Source organism: Marmota marmota, unplaced genomic scaffold, assembly GCF_001458135.2.
Source record: "Marmota marmota marmota unplaced genomic scaffold, marMar, whole genome shotgun sequence".
NCBI lineage: Eukaryota > Metazoa > Chordata > Mammalia > Rodentia > Sciuridae > Marmota > Marmota marmota.
The window spans coordinates 36,599,385-36,623,882 of record NW_026000082.1 but is presented as its reverse complement, the minus strand read 5'-3'; the positions used below and the strand labels follow the sequence as shown (position 1 = coordinate 36,623,882).

General features: G+C 37.4%; 1 protein-coding gene across 11 annotated transcripts in view; it reads left to right on the top strand.

The window, feature by feature from the left end:
* Positions 1–22,808, top strand: part of Srrm1 (serine and arginine repetitive matrix 1) — a 26,236-nt gene extending 3,428 nt beyond the window's left edge. For 2 of the 11 annotated variants that reach the window (XM_015485501.2, XM_015485500.2), the window contains exons 5-17: positions 1,237–1,440; positions 2,630–2,824; positions 3,229–3,348; positions 5,218–5,492; positions 10,183–10,263; positions 10,944–11,030; positions 13,774–13,918; positions 14,298–14,339; positions 16,810–16,920; positions 18,402–18,866; positions 19,422–19,617; positions 20,950–21,159; positions 21,710–22,808. In XM_015485501.2, coding sequence (XP_015340987.1) covers positions 1,237–1,440; positions 2,630–2,824; positions 3,229–3,348; positions 5,218–5,492; positions 10,183–10,263; positions 10,944–11,030; positions 13,774–13,918; positions 14,298–14,339; positions 16,810–16,920; positions 18,402–18,866; positions 19,422–19,617; positions 20,950–21,159; positions 21,710–21,814 — 2,236 coding nt within the window. In that variant the 3' untranslated portion in view covers positions 21,815–22,808. The remainder of the gene's footprint in view (positions 1–1,236; positions 1,441–2,629; positions 2,825–3,228; positions 3,349–5,217; positions 5,493–10,182; positions 10,264–10,943; positions 11,031–13,773; positions 13,919–14,297; positions 14,340–16,809; positions 16,921–18,401; positions 18,867–19,421; positions 19,618–20,949; positions 21,160–21,709) is intronic. The other 9 variants (XM_048816068.1, XM_015485502.2, XM_015485497.2 and 6 more) reach the window with 9 other exon arrangements.
* The last annotated feature ends 1,690 nt before the right edge of the window (positions 22,809–24,498 follow it).

The following is a 24,498-nucleotide window of genomic DNA, read 5'->3' as shown; positions in this document are numbered from 1 at the left end:
AGTTAAAGAGTTATCAATTAACATTATTCAGGGAATTTGTCTAATCATAGAGTTTTCATGGTTGAACTATAGTTTGCCTCTAAATTAAAGAAATCTTTTGTGTTTTGTTTGAGACAGATCATTTGACTAAAATGATCATCTCTAAAATCTTGATAAGTTATCGTGTTCTTAATTCCTGAATAAAAGTCTAGGTTTCCTCCATATTGTTTTAGTTTATGTATAGCATTTAATTAATTTGTTTTTTAATTGTATTCTGACTCATTCTTTTTTTTTCTTTTTAATTCCTTTTCATTAGAACTCTGTACTCATTAGCTATTCATGTAGTACTTACCTAATTCCTTGTTCTGCTTTTCTTAGATTGTTGTAATGAACCCAAACTTCAGATCATTTATTTGTTTTCTTCTTCCTTCCAATGAGACTATTGTTAGGTTCACATTTTTAAATCCACGACTCAGCTTCTACTATGTTTATGGTAAAAGGTGAGAACTCCATTAGGCTTTTCATTTGTAGGGTTTTTTTCTTTTTATAAGTCTCTGCTGGAATTAGTAAAGGAAGGTGGCAATTTCTTTGTCCCTTTCATTTATGTTCAATATTAAAACTGCTTATGGAAACAGTATCTGGTGTTAAGCACAAATCATCATAGTGTTAAGACTTGACTATTGAACTAAGTCTCTCTGAATAAGAAGAAAACACCTTCAAGTTAGGCAAATTATTATTTAAAAGGAAGAGGGCCTTTTCCTCTTCCCCAAAAGCTATCTTATTCAAGTTTGATTTTTCTCTTCTGACAAACACAATGCGTTAATCTCACTAGTAATGTTTTTGGACTCTGCTTGTGTGACCTGTCTTTATCTAAATGCCATATTTTGTTAAGATTGGTTTATTATTTGTTAGGGAATATCACTATTTACATTAAAGCATCTTCTTTTCCTCTGAAAAGTTGATTTTTGAATGCTCTCTGGGGATGAGTAAGAACCTAAGCATAGAGTCCCAAGTCAGGTCTTTGTTCCCTTGTAGCTGGTACATCTCAGAGTGTTGGTGTCCTTCATATGCTTGCCTTTTTGGTTTGATCTTGGCCCTTTCCCTGTCAAGTAGATCAGATAGAATACCTTATTTCTCGTGGAACTTCTCAGAGACAAACAACAGGGATGTAACTTAAAAGATTAAACTTCTCTTCTCCTTTTGACCCTCTACCAATCTGTGTTATTCAAAAACCTGAAAAAATTGCTTTTATCCTAGACGCAAATCCAGATCTCCTTCCCCTAGAAGACGGTCTTCCCCTGTCAGGAGAGAGAGAAAGCGCAGTCATTCTCGATCTCCCCGTCACAGAACCAAGAGCCGGAGTCCTTCCCCTGCTCCAGAAAAGAAGGAAAAAACTCCAGAGCTCCCAGAACCTTCAGTGAAAGTAAAAGAACCTTCAGTACAAGAGGCCACATCTACAAGGCAAGTTCATTTATTTATAAACACAATTTTAGACTGTTGATAGTGTCTGCCGATATGATATCTCTGAGTTTAAAACAAATTACTAGATCAGTGTGGTGGCACATGCTTGTAATCTCAGCTACACAGGAGGCAAACACAGGAAGATCACAAATTTGAGGCCAGCCGGGACAATTCAGCTAGCGAGACCATGCTCAAAATAAAAACAAAGGCTGAGGATGTAGTGCAGTAGTAGAGCATTTTCCTGGTGTGCTTAAGCGTAAGTTCAATCCCCAGTACTGAAGAAATGTTTGCCTTTTAGATGTTGAAAATGATAAAATTGACTTGTTCAGACAAAACTGCATGCATTATAAGGAAAACACCGCAGAGGTGAATACTGTGTGTTGGTTGTATTGTTTCATTGTACATTGTTTTACAATGTTTTATATACTGTAATTTGACCTTTTTTTTTTTTTTTTGAGGGAGAGAGAAAGAGAGAATTTTAATATTTTTTTTTTTTTTTTAGTTTTCAGCAGACACAACATCTTTGTTTGTGGTGCTGAGGATCGAACCCGGGCCGCACGCATGCCAGGCGAGCGTGCTACCGCTTGAGCCACATCCCCAGCCCCTAATTTGACTTTTTAAAGTTTTTTTTTTTTAGTTGTAGATGAACACAATACCTTTATTTTATTTTTATGTGGTGCTAATGATCGAACCCAGTGCCTTCCACATTCAAGGCAAGCACTCTACCACTGAGCTATAAACCTAGCCCTTGACTTCTTAATATATTGTGAATACTTGTTAGGGTTTTTTGGTTTATTTTTGTTGTTGCTGTTGTTGTTTTGGTTTTTAATTGTGGTTAGAATTGTTAGTCACTGCCTGTGATCCCAGCAACTTGGGAGGTTGAGGCAGAAGTATCAGGATCACAAGTCCATCCTCAATAATTTTGGCAAGATCCTGTCTCAGAATAAATGAAAATAGCTGGGGGTGGAGCTCAGTGGTAGAACAACCTTGGGTTCAGTCCCCAGTACCAAAAAAAAAAGAAGAAATTGTCACTTAGTGAGTTCTACTGATAAGTACATACCTTTTTGGAGCCAGAGAGAAGTCTTCGTTAATTTTTAAAACCTTGTTAAAAAAAATGTATATTATTATGTCATACTGACTTAACAGCTCGTAGTAGAAGAGGAAAAAAAATAAGCTTTTATTTCCACAGTGACATCTTGAAAGTTCCCAAGCCTGAACCTATACCAGAGCCTAAAGAACCTTCTCCTGAAAAAAATTCCAAAAAAGAAAAGGAAAAGGAAAAGACTCGACCAAGATCTCGGTCACGTTCCAAATCAAGATCACGGACACGTTCTCGGTCTCCTTCTCATACTCGCCCAAGACGGCGCCATAGATCCCGATCAAGGTGAGTTGAGGTCTTAAGATCAGGACAAATTTTTTAAAAATTATTGATGGACTCAATACCTTTATTTTATTTTTATGTGGTGCTGGAAAATCAAACCCAGTGCTTTACACATGCTAGGCGAGCAGTTTACCACTGAACTACAACTTCAGTCCTCAGGATAGATTATTAAGTTGTATGTGCTATTTTCCTAAAGAATCATGTAAATAATATTAAAGTGGTAGAAAATATTTGTACAGATGTTGTTATTTGGATTTACACATGAACAATTTTCTGTATACCGTAAAAATCTATGAATAAAAGATTGTAGCACTTGAAATTCATATTTTAAATCTGGCTTTTGGAAAAAACAGTCATGGAATTCTTTGCTCCAGATTTATTCAGTCTAATTCTGTCTGTTTCGACAGATCCTATTCACCTAGAAGGCGGCCAAGCCCAAGAAGGCGGCCATCTCCTCGAAGAAGAACTCCACCGAGACGAATGCCTCCTCCACCAAGGCATCGAAGGAGTAGATCTCCTGTTAGACGGTCAGTGTTGTTTTAATTTGAAAGTGTGAAATGTCTTGACACTTTAGTATAATTTTTAAGAATAATTTCAGGATAATCTTCATTAGCGAAAGAAAGATCTCATAAATGATATTATAGATGTGTTGTAAAGAGCAGTAGTGCATTTGAAGTGTAATGCTGTTTGAGCTGTAAAAAATGTCTATTTCAGTTTTGAAAAATAAATAAAAAGAAATCTACCCTCTTGCGGATACTTAAATTTTTATCCTTTAGGATTTTACTAAGAAATTCTATCCAAGAAAGAGAATTAGTCACCTTCCATTTGACTTAACTTATGAAAAGTAGTTGAGTACAGGGCCACTAAGCTACCTTTTACCAGTTTTTAAATAATCCATTCACTATTATGCTTTAATTTTTTAAAGTGATTTTATTTCTCATACAGATGATGAGATAAATTGTATACAGTTCAAACAAAAATTGACTGTTCCCATAATCCTATTTCATTGATATTGGGGATTTGCTGTTTGTCTAGTCATAAAATCTAACCCTGCCAATACCAGTTTCTTTGCCCTGAATAATTCTGAAATAAGCATAAGGTAAAATTTTAGATTTAGAATGTATTACTAAAATGAGATTGTGAGTAGATATGTCCAAGTACAGGCCTAGAACACTTTTAGCAGAGTTTTGCTGCCTTAATAAAACATCCTGCCTGTTTTTGAAAGGAACCATGATGATGACCAAACTTCAGGTTGTACATTGGACAGGTTAGGGTATTTTGTTTTTGTTTGGTTGGTGTTAGGGATTGAAACCATGGCCTTGAGCATGCTAATAAGTACATGCTCTATTACTGATTGTGCTTACTAAGCCATTTACAGTCAACCTTGCATGTCTGAGTAAGGTTTCTTTCAGGGAACCAAATCAATTTGTAAATAAAGAATAACATCAAATTAAAACTCCATGAAGTTTATTTCTTCATGCAGGTTTTTTGTAGATACAGAAATATATGATAAGTTCTTGAGGTGTATTGAACAATTATTCTATTAAAAATAACAGAATTGATGTTACTACTTAAAGGTGAGACCAGTGGTGTAAATAAATGGTCAGCCATTTCAGGCATTGCACTTTTCTAAAATTGATTATTTCTCTTTAGCAGATAAGGAATGCTGGTGCTTTCTAGTAGAACAGTAGTGGAAACAGCTATTTCTTATAATTGGAGTTTTGCAAATAGCATGTTTTGATTGTGCTTACTAAGCCATTTACAGTCAATATTTTGCAGATTGTGTAAAATTCCCTTTCAGCCAGTTTTTATCTCACACTTAAGGTAGGGTTTCTTTTTTTCAGGTTCTCAGGAATTCTTCTGCCAAAGGTGAATTCTGCAGGTACACATAATTGCACAGAACTTACCACAGATTTTGCCGCAGAATTCGAGAGGCCCTGCTTCTAAGTTTATGTAGCTAAATGAATTCCTAATCTTGCACCTTTTTTTTTTTTTAAATGCAACTTAAAGGTTGCCTGACTTTGTGTTATTAAATGAAAAACACTTTGCCATCCAATTTTGTATGCAAACTCCAAAACACCAGTATCTTTCCAAAGGAAGAAAGAGGCTGGTTGGTTATTGTGTTATAGCATTGAACTTGACAAGTTTTATAATTGGAGGGACAACTTCATCAGAAGCATTTATCATTATGTTATTTCTGTTTAATCTCAGAACTAGCTGTTTCCTGTTGTAGGTTATGATTTTGTTTCTCGTTATTTTTGACTGATTTATGTACTTAGCTACATAAACTCAAAAGTTGGATAAAAGTAGCTGTATTTTTATGTAAACCATACATGCCTATAAAGGTCATTTTTTATAAATGTATAGTTTCTGAATATAAATACTTTATTCCACAGAAGAAGGCGTTCATCAGCATCCTTGTCTGGGAGTAGCTCATCATCCTCTTCATCTCGTTCCCGGTCACCGCCAAAGAAGCCTCCCAAGAGGACATCTAGCCCCCCTCGAAAAACTCGTAGGTTATCTCCTTCAGCAAGTCCTCCTCGGAGAAGACACAGGCCATCACCTCCAGCAACTCCTCCACCAAAAACTCGTCATTCCCCAACACCCCAGCAGTCAAATCGTACAAGAAAAAGTCGTGTTTCTGTGTCTCCAGGGAGAACTTCAGGTAAAGGTAAAAATCAAACACAAAAACATTATGTTCTCTTTTTGGCTACTCAGAGCATACTATCTGTGGTTGTCCCCTGTTCACTCTCGAAGTGTGAAGAAGTTTTTTGTTCTTACCTTTTCATGCTTTAAGTTCTTGGGTTGAAATAGAGACTTCATGTAAAAGTGGTTTGTTTTCTAGAATGCCCTCTGGCATTGAACAGTTTGAGAAATACATCACTAACTGTGGACTGTTGGAAATGGGACAGCTAATTGAAGTATTGTCACTGATCAGGGTTCATTTTATTACTCGATGAGACTAGTTAAATTTTTCCCTAGAGATTGTTCATTTGATATCTTATTTGAGGACTTTGTATTCTTCCTTAATTCTTTATTGGCCACATTGTGCTCCCAAAGGAAGGACATGGTGTCCTTTTAAAACCTGATTTGTTTTTTTTTAATTTAGGTTCGAGGCAGGGTTCTTCTGAGTATTGTCCTTGCTTTGTTCTGCAGATTGATTTCTATGAGGAATTTATGATCTGTGATCCTGCCAGGCAGGTAGAATGTTGTGTTAGTCTGAGTGAAGGTTGTGGTCTTTTTTTTTTTTTTTGCACTAAATACAAAAATATAAGATCCATCTGAATTGTGCTTAGGGCTGGAATGATACAGTCAGCTTGCAAGGTGAGTAGTAGGGGAGACGGGAATATTGTAAAAGCTACTACAGTGATTGGATATTTTTTCTTTTTATTCTTTTTAGTTATACATGACAGTAGAATGTATTTTGACATACATACATGGAGTATAACTTCCCATTCTTGTTGAACATGATGTGGAGTTGTATATTTACATATGAACATAGAATATCTGTTTCATCCCACATATCAGAGAATATTCAGCTTTTGGGTTTTGGGGATTGGCTTATTTCATTCAGTGTGATAGCCTCCAGTTCCATCCATTTACTGACAAATGCCATAATTTCATTCTTCTTTACGGCTGAGTAATATTCCATTGTGTATATACCACATTTTCAGGTATTGAAGGGCACATAGTTTGGTTCCATAGCTTAGCTGTTGTGAATTGAACATCAATGAGATATTAAGGAATAATTTTCTAGGTTACCATATACTAAGATTCTGATCACTCTGAAAATCTTCAGTATATGTTAGTGAACTTCGTGAGTCCAGGGTTTCTAGTAGGCTACTATGCTGGCGTATCTTGACATCACATCACCTCCCTATACTGTGCAGTATGGTGATATCTAGAGAGGCCAATTTTGCTTTGCTTTTTCTTGACTTCTGTGACAACACACGGGCATAGACTTAGCTGTCCGTGGAAGGAACCCCAGCAAATAATGGCAACCCACAAAAAGTAATGTGTAGATTATTTTCAAATTTTAAATCAAATTACTTTGGTAACACATCATTAAATACGATGTAGTTGTTAAGTATGGGAGGGGGCATAAACATACACTGTATTACTTTTTGTTCAAAATTGGGAAAATGTCAGTTCGTTCGTAAACTCTGATTATCATGTCCAAATCTGTTGCTGTTGCCCTGGTCTATTTGTCTTTTCCTGTGAAGTTTTCTTTCCTTTGTCTGGAGCCAGAATGCCTCTAGGGAAAGAATATAAATGGTCCCCACTGTTGCTTTGCAAAAGCACAACAAGTTAACAGTTTTTCCATTTACATTCAGATAGCCAAAGAGTTACTGAAAGGACTAAACAGAAGGACTAAATCCTGGTTAAAATAGAATGTCTAAGAATTATCAGTTACCTTTTTAAAGGAGTGCACAGGTGCTGTCCTCCTGTGTTTTGGCATATGCTTTTTGCAAACACGATACAATGAATACATGTATGGGAGAGAAGTCTTAGTGGAGGACAAGGAACTGGTTGTATTACTTTAGGTTCTGGAATAGTGCTTCCCAGTCCAAATAGAATGCAGACAAACCAGACACTGTGGACAGTGTTGTCAGAGGTTTCCTTACTATGTCTACTGAAGATGAGTATTGTGTTGAGCTGCTTGGAAATAATCTTTTATTTTGAATTAACATGGTTTCTATCCTCTGATGAAATTTGAGAGTTAGAAAAGACCTTAGCAATGGTCATCTAAACAGGTTCTCACGTTAAGTAACATGGTCAAGGTCAACCAACCAGGAATAGATTTAAGTTCGTATTCCCAGTTAAGTAATAAATACTTTGCCCAGCTTTCCTACGCCCAAATGCTTCTTTGATTACTGAAGGAGGGAGATGGAGGGCAAAATGAATTTATTCAGTTTCTGTATCATTCCTTCATTTCAGTCTCTGTGTGGATAATTAGAGTAGGTACACCGTTGAAATATAATGAAGTTCACGGTTGTATTTCATGTAGCAGCCATTAATCAGGGCCCTGGGTCTCTGCTGTTGATAGTGGGGGCCTGTGAAGTAGGAGGGAGGGAGGAAAATTTTTTTGAGAAAATTGGGGGTAAATTATTTGGAGTAAAATATACAGTCTCATCTGAAAGGGGTCTTAGAGAAACATTTTATAATCAATGGCATGTCACAGGTAAATTGGCATTGTCTTAACATAAAATAATGCTTTATTCAGTGAGATAATCTTGAACAGGGTCTGTCTATAGCTGTGGAGATGGTAATTTGAGTTTATTTAAATAACCTTAGCCATATAAGTTATGCTCTGTATACACTTAATGGTTATTTTACTATTTCTGGCTACAGAGTGACTTTACAAGTGATCTTTTGGGTAAGTCTAAGAGATTAACAATTAATAGAACTGGTAAAGTAAATTTAAAATTCTGGTTTTAGAGTTGCCTCTTAGATTACTATCTTCATGCTAGAATGATTTTGCCCCTTGGATACTTATGGTAAAACATCAGTAAGATAGCCAAGAGGGTGGTATAAACATCTAGAAAAGTAAACCTGGAACATTATCATTTATAATATTAATGATGTGTGGCTCAGTCCTACCAAAGTAGGAGTACATAATGGATTCTTGTCTGATGGTATAAATATTAATAATTTAAGATGGTTTTAGTTAGCCAGGTTATTAATGAGAGGATGAATTGGATTCCAAATGTATTATTTCCATTGTGGGGGTGGGGGGAATGTTTAGTTTTATTATTTAGTAAGCAGGCATTTCCCAACTATCTTGCAAACATAACCACATTTTTAATGTTTCTTGGAGGAAAATGCATTCTTCCATCCAACCAACCAGTTTCAAAAACAAGTTTTGAAACCAAGTTTTCCAGGGTGGTTACTTGGGCATGTGGCTTTATGGATAACTAGATTCCTTTCATAATTGGTTCAGGAATTGAGGATTAACTGATATTTAAAAGTAGAGTCTGTGGACTGAAACACAGCCTCAAAATAGTTAAAATATTTCCTTGAATTTGTTAAAGTACAAGTTTTGATATACTTTTTCCATCCTTATTTCCTCCCATAATATATGATGACTAAAATTAGAAGCTAATCATTATTTTCCCAGTTCTGTAGTCAGTCTATATGCCTTGTATAATCATTAATAAAATTCTGGTCATTGAGAGAGGTAATTTCTTGTTTAATTACTTTAAAAAGATCAGATTACTGTTAGATCACTAGTTCTCTTAAGTACTGCCCTTTGGAGTAAGCCATTATAGAATTCTGAATATGTGTCTGAGATGTCACTGCATTCTGGGTCAAACATCCCATGGTGATTGCATTCATCACGCAAAACAGGTTAAGAATCCTGTTAATATTAACAAAACAGGTTAAGAATCAAGTTAATCTGTGGTAATTTAATGATTATGTCTATATATACTACTGATTCTGGTTGTAGCGTGGATGGATATTTTTAAGCAGAGATACAAGTTGGGAATCAAAACTGATGTCCTGAAAAGAGAATCTTGGGTTCATATTCTAGCTCGAATACATTGTCTCTGTCACTGGTGAAGTTTCCTTGAGCCTCAGGTTTCCCTTATAAAATGGAGCAGAGGAGTATAGAGGATATGATCCTAGCAACAGTGCTTAACAGTACGTATAATGCAGCAAGTTTAGAAAAGGTGGTTGTCATAATTTTCCACAGTGTTCATAATAATGGCTAATTGATGGATCTCCTACTGTTTCAGATATAGAACTGGTTTTGTGTTTTCTCCTTTTATTTCTTAATTCTTTGGGAAGAATCTTTCAGTCTTGGTGTTTGGTAATTTTTGTTATTGTGAAGATTTCATGCTACATAAAAAGCCTTCAGGCTCTTGGGTGTGGCCATTTATTTCTCATTTCTAGATCCAAGTGTCTTCCAGAAGAAATTTAACCAGTCTCATTTCTTAATCATTTATCATCTTTATTGCTTTTTTTGAATCCAACTATACTGGTTTTTTAAAAACTTTTATATCAATGAAGTCTCCAAAGTTGAATGTGAGTGTTAGTTGTGAGGCTCAAGTAACACATAGCATAAAGCTAGTTCTACTTATAACAGCTCCCAGTTGTGTGGGGTTTTTTTTGTTTGTTTGTTTTATTTTTGTTATGGGTTTCTCTTGAGAATCTCACAGTTTGGAAGAAATTATTGTAGAAATTTGAGGCTTTTCATTAAACATTTAAAAATTCCTATCACTACCTCAGATAATGACAACAAGGTCTTACAGAAATATTTTTTTAAGTTCTTAGTAAATTCTTTTTTTTTTTAAAATTCATACCTATATATCTTATGTCATCTTTTGTTGAAAGCTTTTTTCCCCACTTATTTTTTATAGTGACAAAACATAAAGGTACTGAGAAAAGAGAGTCACCTTCACCAGCACCAAAGCCTAGGAAAGTAGAGTTATCTGAATCAGGTAAGTTTTGTTGGTGGTTTTTTTCCCCCCTCTGGTTGTATACAAAGTATATTCACACCAATTCATGTCTTCATACGTGTACCTTGGATAATAATGTCCATCACATTCCACTATCATTTCTAACCCCATGCCTCCTCCCACCCCTCTGCCCTATCTAGAGTTCGTCTATTCCTCCCATGCTCCCCCTCCCTACCTCACTATGAATGAGCCTCCTTATATCAGAGAAAATATTCGGCATTTGGTTTTTTGGGGATTGGTTAACTTCATTTAGCATTATCTTCTCTAACTCCATCCATTTACCTGCAAATGCCATGAGTTTATTCTCTTTTATTGCTAAGTAGTATTCTACTGTGTATATATGCCACATTTTTTTGTTAGTGGGTTTTTTAAAAGATAATTTGCCCCCCCTTTTTTTTCAAATTTGGTTCTTCCCTCTGGTTGAAGGGAATGATTAATGATATAGCATATGGCTAACAGTTAACGAAAATAACATTTATAAAATGGTTAGCACCCAGCCTGACCTGTAATAAATGCTTAACTAAATTTATCTTTATTTCATATGGTACTTATATTGCTTGACACTTACTTAAAAGTTGGAGAATCTATTTTCCTATTCAGATATGTCAGACTATCTGTATGCATAACTAAAGAAGCACTTTCTAAATGCATCCATCTTTCAGAAGAAGATAAAGGTGGCAAAATGGCTGCAGCAGATTCTGTGCAGCAGAGACGCCAGTACAGACGACAGAACCAGCAGTCTTCTTCTGGTATGGCCATTGACTTAAAATTTTTTTTTTTATCTGCGCCCCTCCCCACTTTTAAGTAAAAAAAGACTATAAACAATCATGGCTGGGTGTAGTGGCACACACCTATAATCCCAGTATCTCAGGAGGCTGAAGCAGGAGGATCTCAAGTTCAAAAGCCAGCCTCAGCAAAAGCAAGGTGCTAAGCAACTCAGTGAGACCCTGTCTCTAAATAAAATACAAAATAGGGCTGGGGATGTGGCTCAGTGGTCAAGTGCCCGAGTTCAATCCCTGATCACCCCCCCTTAACACCCCCCACCCCCCAAAAAAAGAAATAATCATTAGTGTGTATTGATTATACACAAGAATTTGAGGGCTGGGGATGTGGCTCAAGCGGTAGCACGCTCACCTGGCATGCGCGCGGCCCGGGTTCAATCCCCAGCACCACATACAAACAAAGATGTTGTGTCCAGCGATAACTAAAAAATAAATATTAAAAAATTCTCTCTCTCTCTCTCTCCCTCTCTCTCTCTCTCTTTAAAAAAAAAAAAAAAGAATTTGAACCACATCGAAATGTTTGGGAGCAGGGTTGTCTGTCTCGTTTTCCCTCAGGTGTACATTCTTTTAAGTTGTTACGTAAGTAACTTAATTTAAGTAACTCCCAGTAACTTAGGAGGCTGAGGCACGATGATCATAAGTTCAAAGCCATCCTCAGCAGCTTATGAAGAACCTGTCTCAAAATAATAAGGGATGGGGATGTAGCTCAATGGTAAAGTTCCTCTGGTTCCATTTCCAGTACCAAAACAAAAAAAGTAATAGATCTGGCTGAGAGTATAGCTAAGTAGAGCACATGATTTCTGTGTGCAAGGGCCGAGGTTCAATCCCTAGCACTAAATCAAAAAGTTAAAAACAATAGATCCTTTTTATAGAGTACAGTACTATATTAGACACCAGGCACTACAGTATATATCTGTAATCCCAGGTACTCAGGAGGCTGAGGCTGAAAGATTGAGAGTTCAAGCCTAGCTTGGGCAACATAGCAGAACCTTCTCTGAAAACGTAAAAAATAATAAGATAGAAAACAGGTATAAAACTGAAGTAGTATAGTTTTTTTTCCTGATTCCCTAAATCTTCCCACCAAAACTTGTATTCAGAATGTTTTTATGCATGTGTAGGCATCTTTGGCTCAAAAAGGTGGCCTGGTATATATATATAAGTCATTTTTCCATGCTAGTCTTTATAAGTCAGCTTCATTCTTTTGCTAGCTATAGTATTTTCTTTGTTTTTGTTTTTTTGTTTGTGTGTGTGTATGATACTGGCAATTAAACCCAGGGTGTTATAATTGTTGAAAAAACACTCTACTACTGAGCCACATCTCCAGTCCTTTTAAGACAAGGGTCTCCCGAAATTGCCAAGACACACCTCTAGTTACAATCCTCCTGTCTTGGCCTTCTGAGAAGTTGGGATTACAGACATATATCACCATACCCAGTGAGTTTCAGTGTTTTTTATAAGTATGTACCATAAGCTATTGAGCAGTCTGCTTATTTATTGAACATTAAGGTTTTTTCTCATAGTTTTCTTTTTTGTGTGTGTTGTACTTAAGCAGATATATCTGTAATTAGAATTGCTGGATTAAAAAATATGTATGGATGGGCTGGGGCTGGGTTTCAGCAATAGCACACTTGCCTGGCATATGTGAGGCACTGGGTTTGATTCTTCGCGCCACATGTAAATAAATTTTTAAAAAGGGCTGTTAACAACTAAAATATATGTATATATTTTAAAAATATATATGGAACTGGGCATGGTAGCACACACCTGTAATCCCAGTGATTCAGGAGGCTGAGGCAGGAAGATCAAGAGTTCAAAACCACACTCAGCAACTGTGAGGCACTAAGCAACTCTGTGAGATCCTGTCTCTAAGTAAAATACCAAAAAAGAGGCTGGACATGTGGCTCAGTGGTTGAGTGCCCCTGAGTTAAATCTCTGATATAAAAAAATATATATGGGAAAAAGGTTTTTTTTAATCCCAGATGCTTTATTATTTTTAGCTTATTTAGTGTTTGTGACTGAGTCTATGCACTGTCTTTGTTTTTCGTTCATAGAATGGAAACCACACTGTCTCACAGTTGGCATTAAGTGCTTCAAGTAACAAGAACCAATTTATTGTCTGGGAAATCACAACTTTTTAAAATATTTTTTTATTTATTTATATGTGGTGCTGAGGACACAGCCCAGTGCCTCACATATGCTAGGCAAGCACTCTGCTACCGAGCTACATCCCCAGCCCTGTTTTGTATTTTATTCAGAGACAGGGTCTCACTGAGTATTTTAACGCCTCATCCTCTCAAGCCACTGGGATTACAGGCGTGCGTCACCATGCCTAGACAAGTCATGATTTCTTTTTTTTTTTTTTAAGTTATAGATGGACACAATATCTTTAGTTATCTCTTTATTTTATGTGGTGCTGAGGATCAAACCCAGGGCCTTACTCATGCAAGGCAAGTGCTCTGCCACTGAGCCACAGCCCCAGCCCAAATCATGATTTCTTAAAAGACATATTTGTATTGTTTTGATTGGATTGCATTATGAAAATGACTTTCTGATTTATATAATACTTAATTGGGCTGGACTTTGAAGTATATGTTATCTAACACAGAATGTATCTATGCTTGCTTACCCTATATTCAGAAAACCTAGACAAGCTCGTTTAAGCACAGACCTAGGATAATTTTTTGTTTTATTTTGTACTGTGTAATTGTAGACTCTGGCTCCTCCTCCTCTTCAGAAGATGAGCAACCCAAGAGATCACATGTGAAGAATGGCGAGGTAGGCAGGCGGCGGAGACATTCCCCTTCTCGCAGTGCCTCTCCTTCACCACGGAAGCGCCAAAAAGAGACCTCTCCTCGGTAACAACTTTTCTTTAATGGTCTTCCCTGATGTTCTATAGCTGTGGTGAAAGTTCATAATTTAAAGAGTGGGCTATAGGATTATTTTAGAATTTGGTTCATTCCTTCATTTCAAGAGGAGGTGGTTGGATTTTGTTTGGGTTTTAGGTTTTTGGGTCCCCGCATCTTCATTAGTAATTACTAATATTTAATAAGAACTAGGTAAGTTTTGAGTCAGTGTATCATACATATGCATGACTAGATGAATAAGCCAGTTAAATCATAGCATTAATTCCTGAACATTTTTAAAAATATCTCCTTCAGTAGGGGTTAACTCCATCAAAGTAAATAATTTAGTGAATGGAATTCTTGACATTTTTTTTTTCTCCACTGCTCTCAGGATGCAGATGGGAAAGCGATGGCAATCGCCAGTGACTAAAAGGTTGGTTAGAAACTGCTTTGTAAATTAAGGGCACCTACCAAAAGTTTAGTGCCTTAAATTCCTATTTAGGACCATATCCTGTTCTTAGATATGTAGTGGACTGTAGAATTGTACCCGAAGTGTTCATTTTAGAGCTTCGTCTGAACTTCAATTTTGAATATCTTGTTACCATTTGGATCAACTTACATCAAGGCACCCACAGTTTGAGCAACATATAGGTATTTTCTAATAATTGGATAATACCTCCCTAGATTTAGTAGTGGAAGGGACTTTGTGGTGACTTAAAGCAAGAAAAACTTAGAAGTTAAAAGTTAACATAAGGCTTTGGCCCTATTCATTCTTTCCGTAAATACAGATTTGGGTATCCTTGTGCAAAATGCTTGGGGACCAGAGGTGTTTCTGATTTTGCAGTTTTGGGTGGACTTGCAAGTTGAGCATTTCTAATCCAAAAGTGTGAAATCCAAGACTTTTTGAGTACCAAGCAACTCAGAGTTTCAGACTTTGAAGCTGTTTGGATTTTCATATAATGGATGCTCATCCTATGTTTATTCTTGTGCTCTTTATATCTCAGACTTTGAAGATGGGTTATTTTAGGTAATCTCATTAATAAGGAGTGTTGTATTATATGGGACAAAGCAGGGTTATTTACACTGTAGAAGAAACCATTTATTGATATAAAAGCCAAAAAAGATCATTAGATATTACAGTATTTTCCCATCTACAGTGATCTGTGGATTCTGTGAAATTGCTAGCTCAATAAAGTGTTTTACAGAGTTAGGTTAGTAATAGGATTGCCCTATTTTGGAACTACTTTCTGTTCTGGAAAGACATGCCTCATAATAGGAAATTCAAAACTAATGTTATATTGCCTTGTTCTAGTTGGTGGTGGTTTTTTTTTTTTTTTTTTTTTGGTAGTAGTAGTAGGTAGAATACTTTTTATTTTTATGTGGTGCTGCTGAGGATCGAACCTAGTGCCCCACACATGCTAGGCAGGCACTCTGCCACTGAGCTACAGCCCCAGCCCCCTCTAGTATATTCTTATTTTGTTCTGGGTGGGGAAAAAGGTATTTTAGCTGGACATGGCTGCACACACCTGGAATCCCAGCTACTCGGGAGGTGGAGGATTTGCATTTTTTATTTCTAGGCAAGGTCTTAGTTGCCAAGGCTGGCCTTGAACTTGGAGTCCTCCTGCCTAAGCCTCCCATGTTGGTGGGATTACAGGTATGTAACACCACCCCTGGCTAGTAATATTACTTACCAGAGAACATTGAAGCCAGCTTAAAAGACTCTCACTTAAACTTAAAAGATTCTCATAATAAAATAAAGGGCTAGAGATAAAAATTCAGTGGTAGAGCACCCCATATTCAGTTCCCAGTGCTGCAGTCAGTCCATCTACTATCAGATGTCTAGGATTTAAAGATGGAAGAATAATTATTTGGAATTGTCCTTCAATATCATATTTTAGGAGAGGAGATATAGCGTGGTTTTGAATATTTCATGTGTAAAGTGTTAAAAATGAAGTTAGTCCCCACAAACCATAAGCAAATTTTAAATGGGAAACGAAATTTAATGAATTCAAGGATTTTTTCCTATCCAAGGAGAACCAAGACCTAGTAAACTTTAGATTCTAATTACATATTTACAGGAAACCTCAATCCTATCCTAAGCAAATAAATTAAGAACTAATTATTTGAACTATTTTGTATATGTGAACTAACCAAAAGAAGACAAATTGGCTTGGAATATATTTTAATGTCTTTTGTAAGGCAGCAAGGCTTTATTCTAATTTTTCATATGTGTTGGTTAAGTGTGCAACAGAGCTCAAAATTAAGGTTTATGTGATCCTCAACTGCATTTTAACCACATAAATCTAAAATTTTGGATCTTAACCCAGTATAGCTTTAGTAGTTGGACAGTTTTTGTCTTTGGGATAGTGCTGTTAGATAACAGTGTACAAGTGGATATGTATTCTTACAAATTAAGAACTAGGAGCAGTGATACCCGAATCTGGGTCTTAAGCCAAGTCTGTATTGGAGAGTTGTAAAGCAGTAGTTCCTAACAAGGAACCAAAATCACCTGAAGATTTTTTTCAGCAAACACCTGACTATATTTAGCCCATACCCGGTGAGCATAAATCTCACAGTTGTATTTTTCCAAATGATTATTTTTTGCATTCCAATTATAAAGGAGCACTCTGAAACAATCTTTTGCAAACTTTATTTCAACCTGTGTCATGTTAAGAATATTCTGTGTTGTAACCTAGAGCACCTCTTTTATGCCTGCAGCATATTTCACCAAACAATATTTATCCTTACCACAAATGAAACATTGGTTTTTGAAGAGCACTGCTCTAGAACATGTATAACCAAGTGCTGTCCCTTGGGCTAATGAAAACTGAAAGTTAGGTCTTCTGGGCACTTCATTATAAATGCCACTGACTCCAAACATCTTAAATTCTTCTTTGCTTTAGTGGTAGACGGAGGAGAAGTCCCTCCCCACCACCCGCCCGAAGGCGACGCTCTCCTTCTCCCGCTCCTCCTCCTCGGCGGCGCAGATCTCCCACACCACCACCACGGCGAAGGTACTTTGTCAGATATTTGTATGAAAAGCCCAGAACTCACAATCACAGAAAATAAAACGGTGTAAGGGGTAGGGTACAACTTTATGAATAAACTGAAACCATTAAATTGTATACTTTAAATGGGTGAAATTTTACAGCATGTAAATCACACATCAATAAAGATATTAGTTTAAAGGTGGTATGAAATTGTTACAAAAAGAAAATACTAACTTTAGAATATAGAATCTGAGCAGATGCCTCTTTAATCAAAGCATCCTCACTAATACATATTGACAGTATGTGCTTTCCAAATATACCTGTAATATTATTTACCAGTTATGCCAGACCATAGTCTAATTTATTAGCAAATGTGATACAAACTCAAATTGAAGGTCAATTCTACAAAGTAAGTAACCAGCCATGGGTGGTGTCACACACCTGTGATCCCAGCAAGTTGGAAGGCTAAGGCAGGAGGATTACAAGTTCAAGGGCAGCCTTGGCAACTTACAAATAAAAAAGGCTGGGGTTGGGATGTGGCTCAAGTGGTAGCACGCTTGCCTAGCATGCATGAGGCACTGGGTTCGATTCTCGGCACCACATACAAAATTTAAAAAATAAAGATATTGTGTCCACCTAAAACTGAAAAATAAACATTTTTTAAAGGGGGGGGGGCTGAGGATGTAGCTCAGTGATAGAGTGCCCCTGGGTTCACTTTCTTGTAACACATAAACACACACCAGAGTTATGTCAGTCATGAATTACTGAGGAACCATTGTAGACTGGTTGCAACTAAGGAGATCTAGGATCCTGGAACAGAAAAAAGGATGTGTATTAGTAGTAAACACGGAGAGTATTGATACTTTAGTTACTATAAAGTTAATGTTGATGTAGTACTATGGTTTGGGTAATTTTTATAGTTCCATAAGTTGTTAACATAGTAGCAGGTTTTCACTTGTTTTGTGACTCTTTAAAATCACTTAAAATAAAAATTAGAGGGGGAAAACATGGTTTATTGGTATAAAACACTAACAGGCAGTATAATGGCTGACTACCACTCTTTAGTACCTGTTATGTGCCAGGTAAAGTGTTAGATGCTTTTTATGTAGCTTACCTGTAGTCCTCAATGTAATCTTGCTTGGTAAGTGGTATTCTTTTTTAGGTGAGAAAGTGGAATAGGTCAGAATTACTATACCAAGTGCTGCTCTGTCACATTGCCCCCAAACTGGCTAATTGTAAATCTGATTTTGGATGAGAATTCCTCAGTGTTCAGTCTTACAAGTGTAATTCCTAAGAAGCACATAAGGATTGTATGGAAGTGAAGCATCAAGAGGAAGGCCAGGATGGGTGTTTGTTTACAGACATGCATGTCCACTTACAAATATATTTTCTGCCCGCTGCTAACTATAGGGTGCTAGTAACTTCTGGTTACTCTGGCCCCATGCATTTGATTTCCTGATCTGTTGGACGTTTTAGCTTATACTGGTGATGTATGTTTCTCCTAGGACTCCTTCTCCTCCCCCTCGTCGGCGCTCACCTTCCCCAAGAAGATACTCTCCTCCAATACAGAGGAGATACTCTCCTTCTCCACCTCCAAAGAGAAGAACAGCCTCTCCTCCACCTCCTCCTAAACGGAGGGCATCTCCATCTCCACCACCAAAGCGCCGGGTCTCCCATTCTCCTCCTCCCAAACAGAGGAGCTCTCCAGTCGCCAAGAGACGTTCGCCTTCTTTATCATCAAAGCATAGGAAAGGGTCTTCCCCAAGCCGCTCTACCCGGGAGGCTCGGTCGCCACAACCAAACAAACGGCATTCTCCCTCGCCACGGCCTCGAGCTCCTCAGACATCCTCAAGTCCTCCACCTGTTCGACGAGGAGCATCAGCATCACCCCAAAGAAGGCAGTCCCCATCTCCAAGTACTAGGCCCATTAGGAGAGTCTCCAGGACTCCAGAACCTAAAAAGACAAAAAAGTAAAAATATTCTGTACTTTTTGGTTAGGAATAATTAGTTGCATAGCTGTGTATATATGGAAATTCTCCCCCTAGCCCCCAAATCAAGAAGTTTTAGAAAGGAATAAGCTGTGAATATAAACTATTCAGGCATATTTTGGGTACTGGTGCTATTCACAAATCCTTTTTAATTTCAGGATAGTTTCTTACAGTATAAATTAAATGCCACAGGATTTTGTTTGGTTCTTAATATATTGGGGGTTTGAGCAGTGTGCTTCCAAAAGCAAGCTCTGAAGTGATACATAGAACATTTCTTCTGTGTGCATATAACATGGGTGAAGGCAGTCTTAACCCTAAGGAATGTGCGTTACTCATTTCCTATAGGAAGGATCGTTAATGAGGGAGGATTGTGGGGCTTGAGACCTAGATTATGTAAATTTGATGTGCTAGTAGACTCAACTAGTGCTGCAAAATGTTTGTAATCTAACCTGATTATATGTTGTAGTTGATTATTTTCTCTTAGAAGTAGATGTTTGTTGTCGGTGCTAAGCACTTTGTTTTGTCTTCCTCATGTAGGGCTGCCTCACCAAGCCCACAGTCCGTAAGAAGGGTCTCATCCTCCCGATCTGTCTCTGGATCTCCTGAACCAGCAGCTAAAAAGCCCCCAGCACCTCCATCCCCTGTCCAGTCTCAGTCACCCTCAACAAATTGGTCACCAGCGGTACCGGTCAAAAAGGCTAAAAGCCCAACACCGAGCCCATCGCCAGCCAGGGTTTGTGTCTGCCTTGTTTTGAACATCTTTTGCAAATTTTAGGTCTGGTCACTGTGAAGTAGAGAAAATATCAGTATTAAAATATTGGAGTTCAAACTCTTTCTCCTTTGTGAATCAAACCTAATCTTGGACAGATTTCTATATTAAATAAAGTCAGTGGTTAGAATTTATTGAATTGTATAAGCCAATTGGATTGTGAAGTATTTTATGTAATTGCTTTAAAACATGAAATTACAATTTATAGAGGCGGAACTGTAGCTTAATGCCCTGGAGTCAATCCCAGCACCAAAGAAAAAAAAATAGATTCAATTATAGCAGGAGCTTTTTTTTTTTTCCCTTCATAAATTAATTTGATACACAGATAGTAAGTGACTTTTGATGAGTCAGCCTCTGATTTTGAGTTCACAATGGTGTGAAACTGCATTCAGTAGAGACTTTGAATTTTGAATGTTGATCTTTTCCTAGGTTAGTGATCAGAACAGTCATTCTATTTTTCACTTTCATATTATTCAGTAAGTTACATGAGATACTAAACAGTTGATTATAAAATAGACTTTGTATTTGGATGATTTTGCCGAGCTATAGGCCATTGTAAGTGTTCTGAGTTTACTCAAGGTATTGGCTAAGCTTAAGCCATAATGTTCAGTGGGTTAAGTGTATTAAGTGCCTTTTCAACTTCAATGCTTTCAACTTACAATGGGATCACAAAGTTTATTAGGACATAAACCCATCATAAATTGAGAAGTATCTGCAGTTAAGAGGAACAAATCATTCTTATTCTAATGATAGGCAAGGTCAAATAGTGACTAGAGATAATGACATTTCACACAGATGTGTTAATAGTCTATAGCTATGCATTTATTAAAAACCTGCTACATCTTAGGCAAGGGTTGTGGATAATTTACAGATATTTCTTATTTCTGTTTTCTTTCTGTAGTCGTATGGATCAAACCCACAGCCTCGTGGATGCTAGGCAAGTGCTCTACCACTGAGCCACATTTCTAGTCCCCTGACATTCCTATTTAATCTTCAAGTTCAGGAGCTGGAAATGAACTCAACTGTAGTTAGGCCCTGACTCGTTCTAGTCTTGGAGACCTTAAGTTCTAAAGTTTGGAATCCTGGCTTAAAGTTAGTTAGGGAAAATTTGTAAGAATCAGTTACCTTCAAGGACATTCGCTGTTAGAATTTGTGAAGTTCACCTTTGCTGTAACCGTGAGGCCCCTGAAGTCTGGTGATTGTCCATTTAGGTGTTCCCTTGAGGAAATAAAATGTTCAGTGGACACAATTTTTAATTAGATTGATTATCTTGCTGTCATTTTTCTGGATTTCTAGAATTCAGATCAAGAAGGAGGTGGAAAGAAAAAGAAGAAAAAGAAGGACAAGAAACACAAAAAGGATAAGAAACACAAGAAGCACAAAAAACACAAGAAGGAAAAGGCAATGGCCGCAGCTGCTGCTGCGCCTGTGACCCCTGCAGCCATTGCCACCGCCACAACCACGTCAGCACAGGAGGAACCCGAGGCAGCACCGGAGCCCAAGAAGGTATCTACTGACTGTTCCGCCTTGTGGACAGATGAGAAGAAATCATTCGATTTTTTTATTTTTATTTTTTTTTTAAGAAATAGCTAACTTATTTTTTCCTCTAATAATTGGCTCCCTAGCTGTTATTCATATTTTTGGTGACCTGCCAAGAATATGAACATAAATGGCTGCCCAAAAAACTTATTATTTTTTAAAATACTTTCTTTTGGGGGGCTGGGGATGTGGCTCAAGCGGTAGCGCGCTCACCTGGCATGCGTGCGGCCCGGGTTCGATCCTCAGCACCACATACAAAGATGTTGTGTCCGCCAAAAACTGAAAAGTAAATATTAAAAATATCTCTCTTTCTCTCTCTCTCTCAAAAAAAAAAAAAAACTTTCTTTTAATTTTAAACAAAATTTATATATCATACAGCTGGCCCATTAATTAAAGTGCATAGCTCATGGTGTTTAGCATATCCAGAGTTGTGCAGCCATCATCACAATGTAATTCTTTACTCAGCATTTCTCCCTCGTGTCTCAATACTTAATAGTGTGACTTTCTGGATTTTCAGGAGACTGAAAGTGAAGCTGAAGATAACCTTGATGACTTAGAAAAGCACCTGCGAGAAAAAGCCCTGAGGTCCATGCGGAAGGCTCAAGTGTCCCCTCAGTCTTAGGTGGAAATGTTTGTTACGATGTAAATTTTATTTGGTTTGTACTCAATTCAATTTCAAAATTGCTAAAATGTGTTTGAGCTTTAGACTATAACATTTGTTGTAATAATTGCTAGGTTGAAGTTCACCATGTTTAAAAAAAAAAGGGCATGGATTTACATTGCAAAAGGTGTCCACAGTGTATTAGTGACATTCTTTCATTGACAGCTGACATAAATTCATTTAGAGTGAAATATTTTAAGCCAAAAATAATCCCTTTTTTAAAAAAGGGGGTTTAAGTATTGTTGGCATTCTCATGGTTCCTCTACACTCTCCTGGCTGTTCCCACAGGTTTGTTTTTTGTTTTGTTTTTCTTTTTTTTTTCGCCCTCTCTTTTTTCTTTACTTTTTCTCATTTGACTATTACCACCATTTAAGTTATGCTGCCAACCTTGTATGGTTTGTAAGCTTTCCCAGAAATAAGACCACTGCTGAACTACCACAAAAGTATAAATGAACATTTTAATGCCACAATCTTTCCTGTTGCCTGTGGAGCTTTTGCTGAAATGAATCAGGATTCGAGCTCTAGAATGAGACAGAAAAATGAACGCATGCTGTTCGCCAGGACACTGGGTTTATAGTAATGTTACAAGTTGATTCGGAACACTGGAATTTCATCCTACTCTGTTCTTTTTGATTTTTCTCTTTTCATCTCCCCCGCCCCTTTTGTAAAGGCAGTTAAATAGTCCCAGGAAGGATCCTTCAGTTAACCTAAAATTTTGTTTTATAAAATGTCACAGCTCCATTCATATTTTTGTCTTGTTCTTCCAATTGGTATATACAACTTTCAGAGCTCTTGTATTTGGAAGGCTGGAAGGGCCCAGACTTTGAAAATAGTGTCTTGGTTTCACTGTTTTTGTTTCTCTCTCTATCTCTCTCTCTTTTTTTTTTTTTTTTTTTTAACTAAAGCTATATAAAGCTCGTGGATTAAACAGAATAAATTTCTAAATTTAAAAATGTTTGCTGCTTCCTCTTTCTTGTCTCAGTACTGTAAGAAAATTATCTTTCTTAGAAATCTCCTTACCCTTTTAATGGGGAAGCAGTTGGGCAGGAAAAATAATGGCAATGAAACAAAGGTTTATCATCTTTATTTTAATGATTACTATAAAGACTATAAAATGCAGGGTGTGGTTGGAACATAAAATGCTGGAGGGACAAGTTCACCAGGCAAAGAGAAGAATTTCAGGCAGACACATGGGTGTACCCCCTGAGACATCCTGGCTTGTTCCCTGAGTGAATGAGGTGTAGGAATGACTGGAGCATACTCTGGCCATCCACAGACATTTTTGCATTTAAAATTTAGCCGAGAAGCTGGGCACAGTAGTATACTCCTGTAATCCCAGTGACTTGGGAGGCTGAGGCAGGAGGGTCTCAAATTCACAGCCAGCCTCAGCAACTTAGTGAGGCCCTAAGCAACCCGTTCCCCCAAAATAATATTTAACAGAGCAAAATAATTTTGAGAAAAATTTGGAATTGGTAACAGCATAAGGTAAAGGAGCAACATGCATATTGAAAGAAGTAGGGAAATGTTGACACCAGGAACCTAAGCCAAACCTGTTGACATTTGGGTAGTTAATTTTATCATAATTTCTGACAGTTGAAGCAAAAAATGAAAAGAAAATGCTAACAATTTTTAGTTTCAGGAAAACTGTTTGTTTTTTTTTTTTGTTTTTTAACCTAAAATACATGGATTGTAAATGTACCTTCACCACTGAGGAGAGATTTCTACGCTGGTTGTTTAAATAATTTGCTTGATGAAAGTCCTGTGGGCTAAAGTAGTACAGCAGCTTCATGGTGGAGGATAGAATTTTATATGTATAGGAGTTTGACCTCTTTTGAGGCTGTTGCACAGGGCTTCCTCTTAATTGTGTAATTTTCTGACTGAGGGAAGACATAAAATGCCAGTTTCTAAAATGGTGGTTGCTGACTTGCCCTTTCCACTATGAACAAACCAGTTAACACTGGAGTGTTTGCATCTTCTTCAGCCTTTCCTTCACTTATCCACTTGTTCTGATTATGCCCTAGGCTTACATTCTTCCCCTTGACAGCTCGAGTTACAGTCCCAAGCAACTTCCATTTTGCCAAATTGAGCAGTCTCAGTTGTTGTATTAGCCCCCAGCCTCTTGGTTCAGTGATGTATTAAATCTCTGTTGAGTTCTGAGAGGCAGCTCTGGCTTACAGGTTCACCTTTTTTGATGAACTAGTTGTCCTATCTCACTAGCTGCTATTTTGTCTCTAATGGATTCTTTTGAGGGGGGCGGTACTTGGGATGAAGCCAGGGCTTCACACATGGCTGGGCAAGGGCTCTACCACTGAGCTACATCCTCAGCCCCACCCAACCCTTTTTGTTTTTTTTACTTTGAGACAGGGTCTCACTAAGTTCCCCAGGCTGATCTTGCAAACTTGAAATCCTTTTGCCTCAACCTCCCAAGTAGCTGTGATTGTAGGTGTGTGCTACCATGCCTAGCTCTACTGGATCCTTTCAAATAATTTACTGTTTGTCCTTGGTGGCCTTTCTTAACTTCATCTCTAGTTCTTGATTTTTAGGAGTGTGGGGAGACTATTGGTTGGTTATTACTATATCATGGGCCAGGAGAAGGTGGCATAGAAGGGTTAGGCATGCTTTCGGCCCAAGAAGGTGGATCTCCT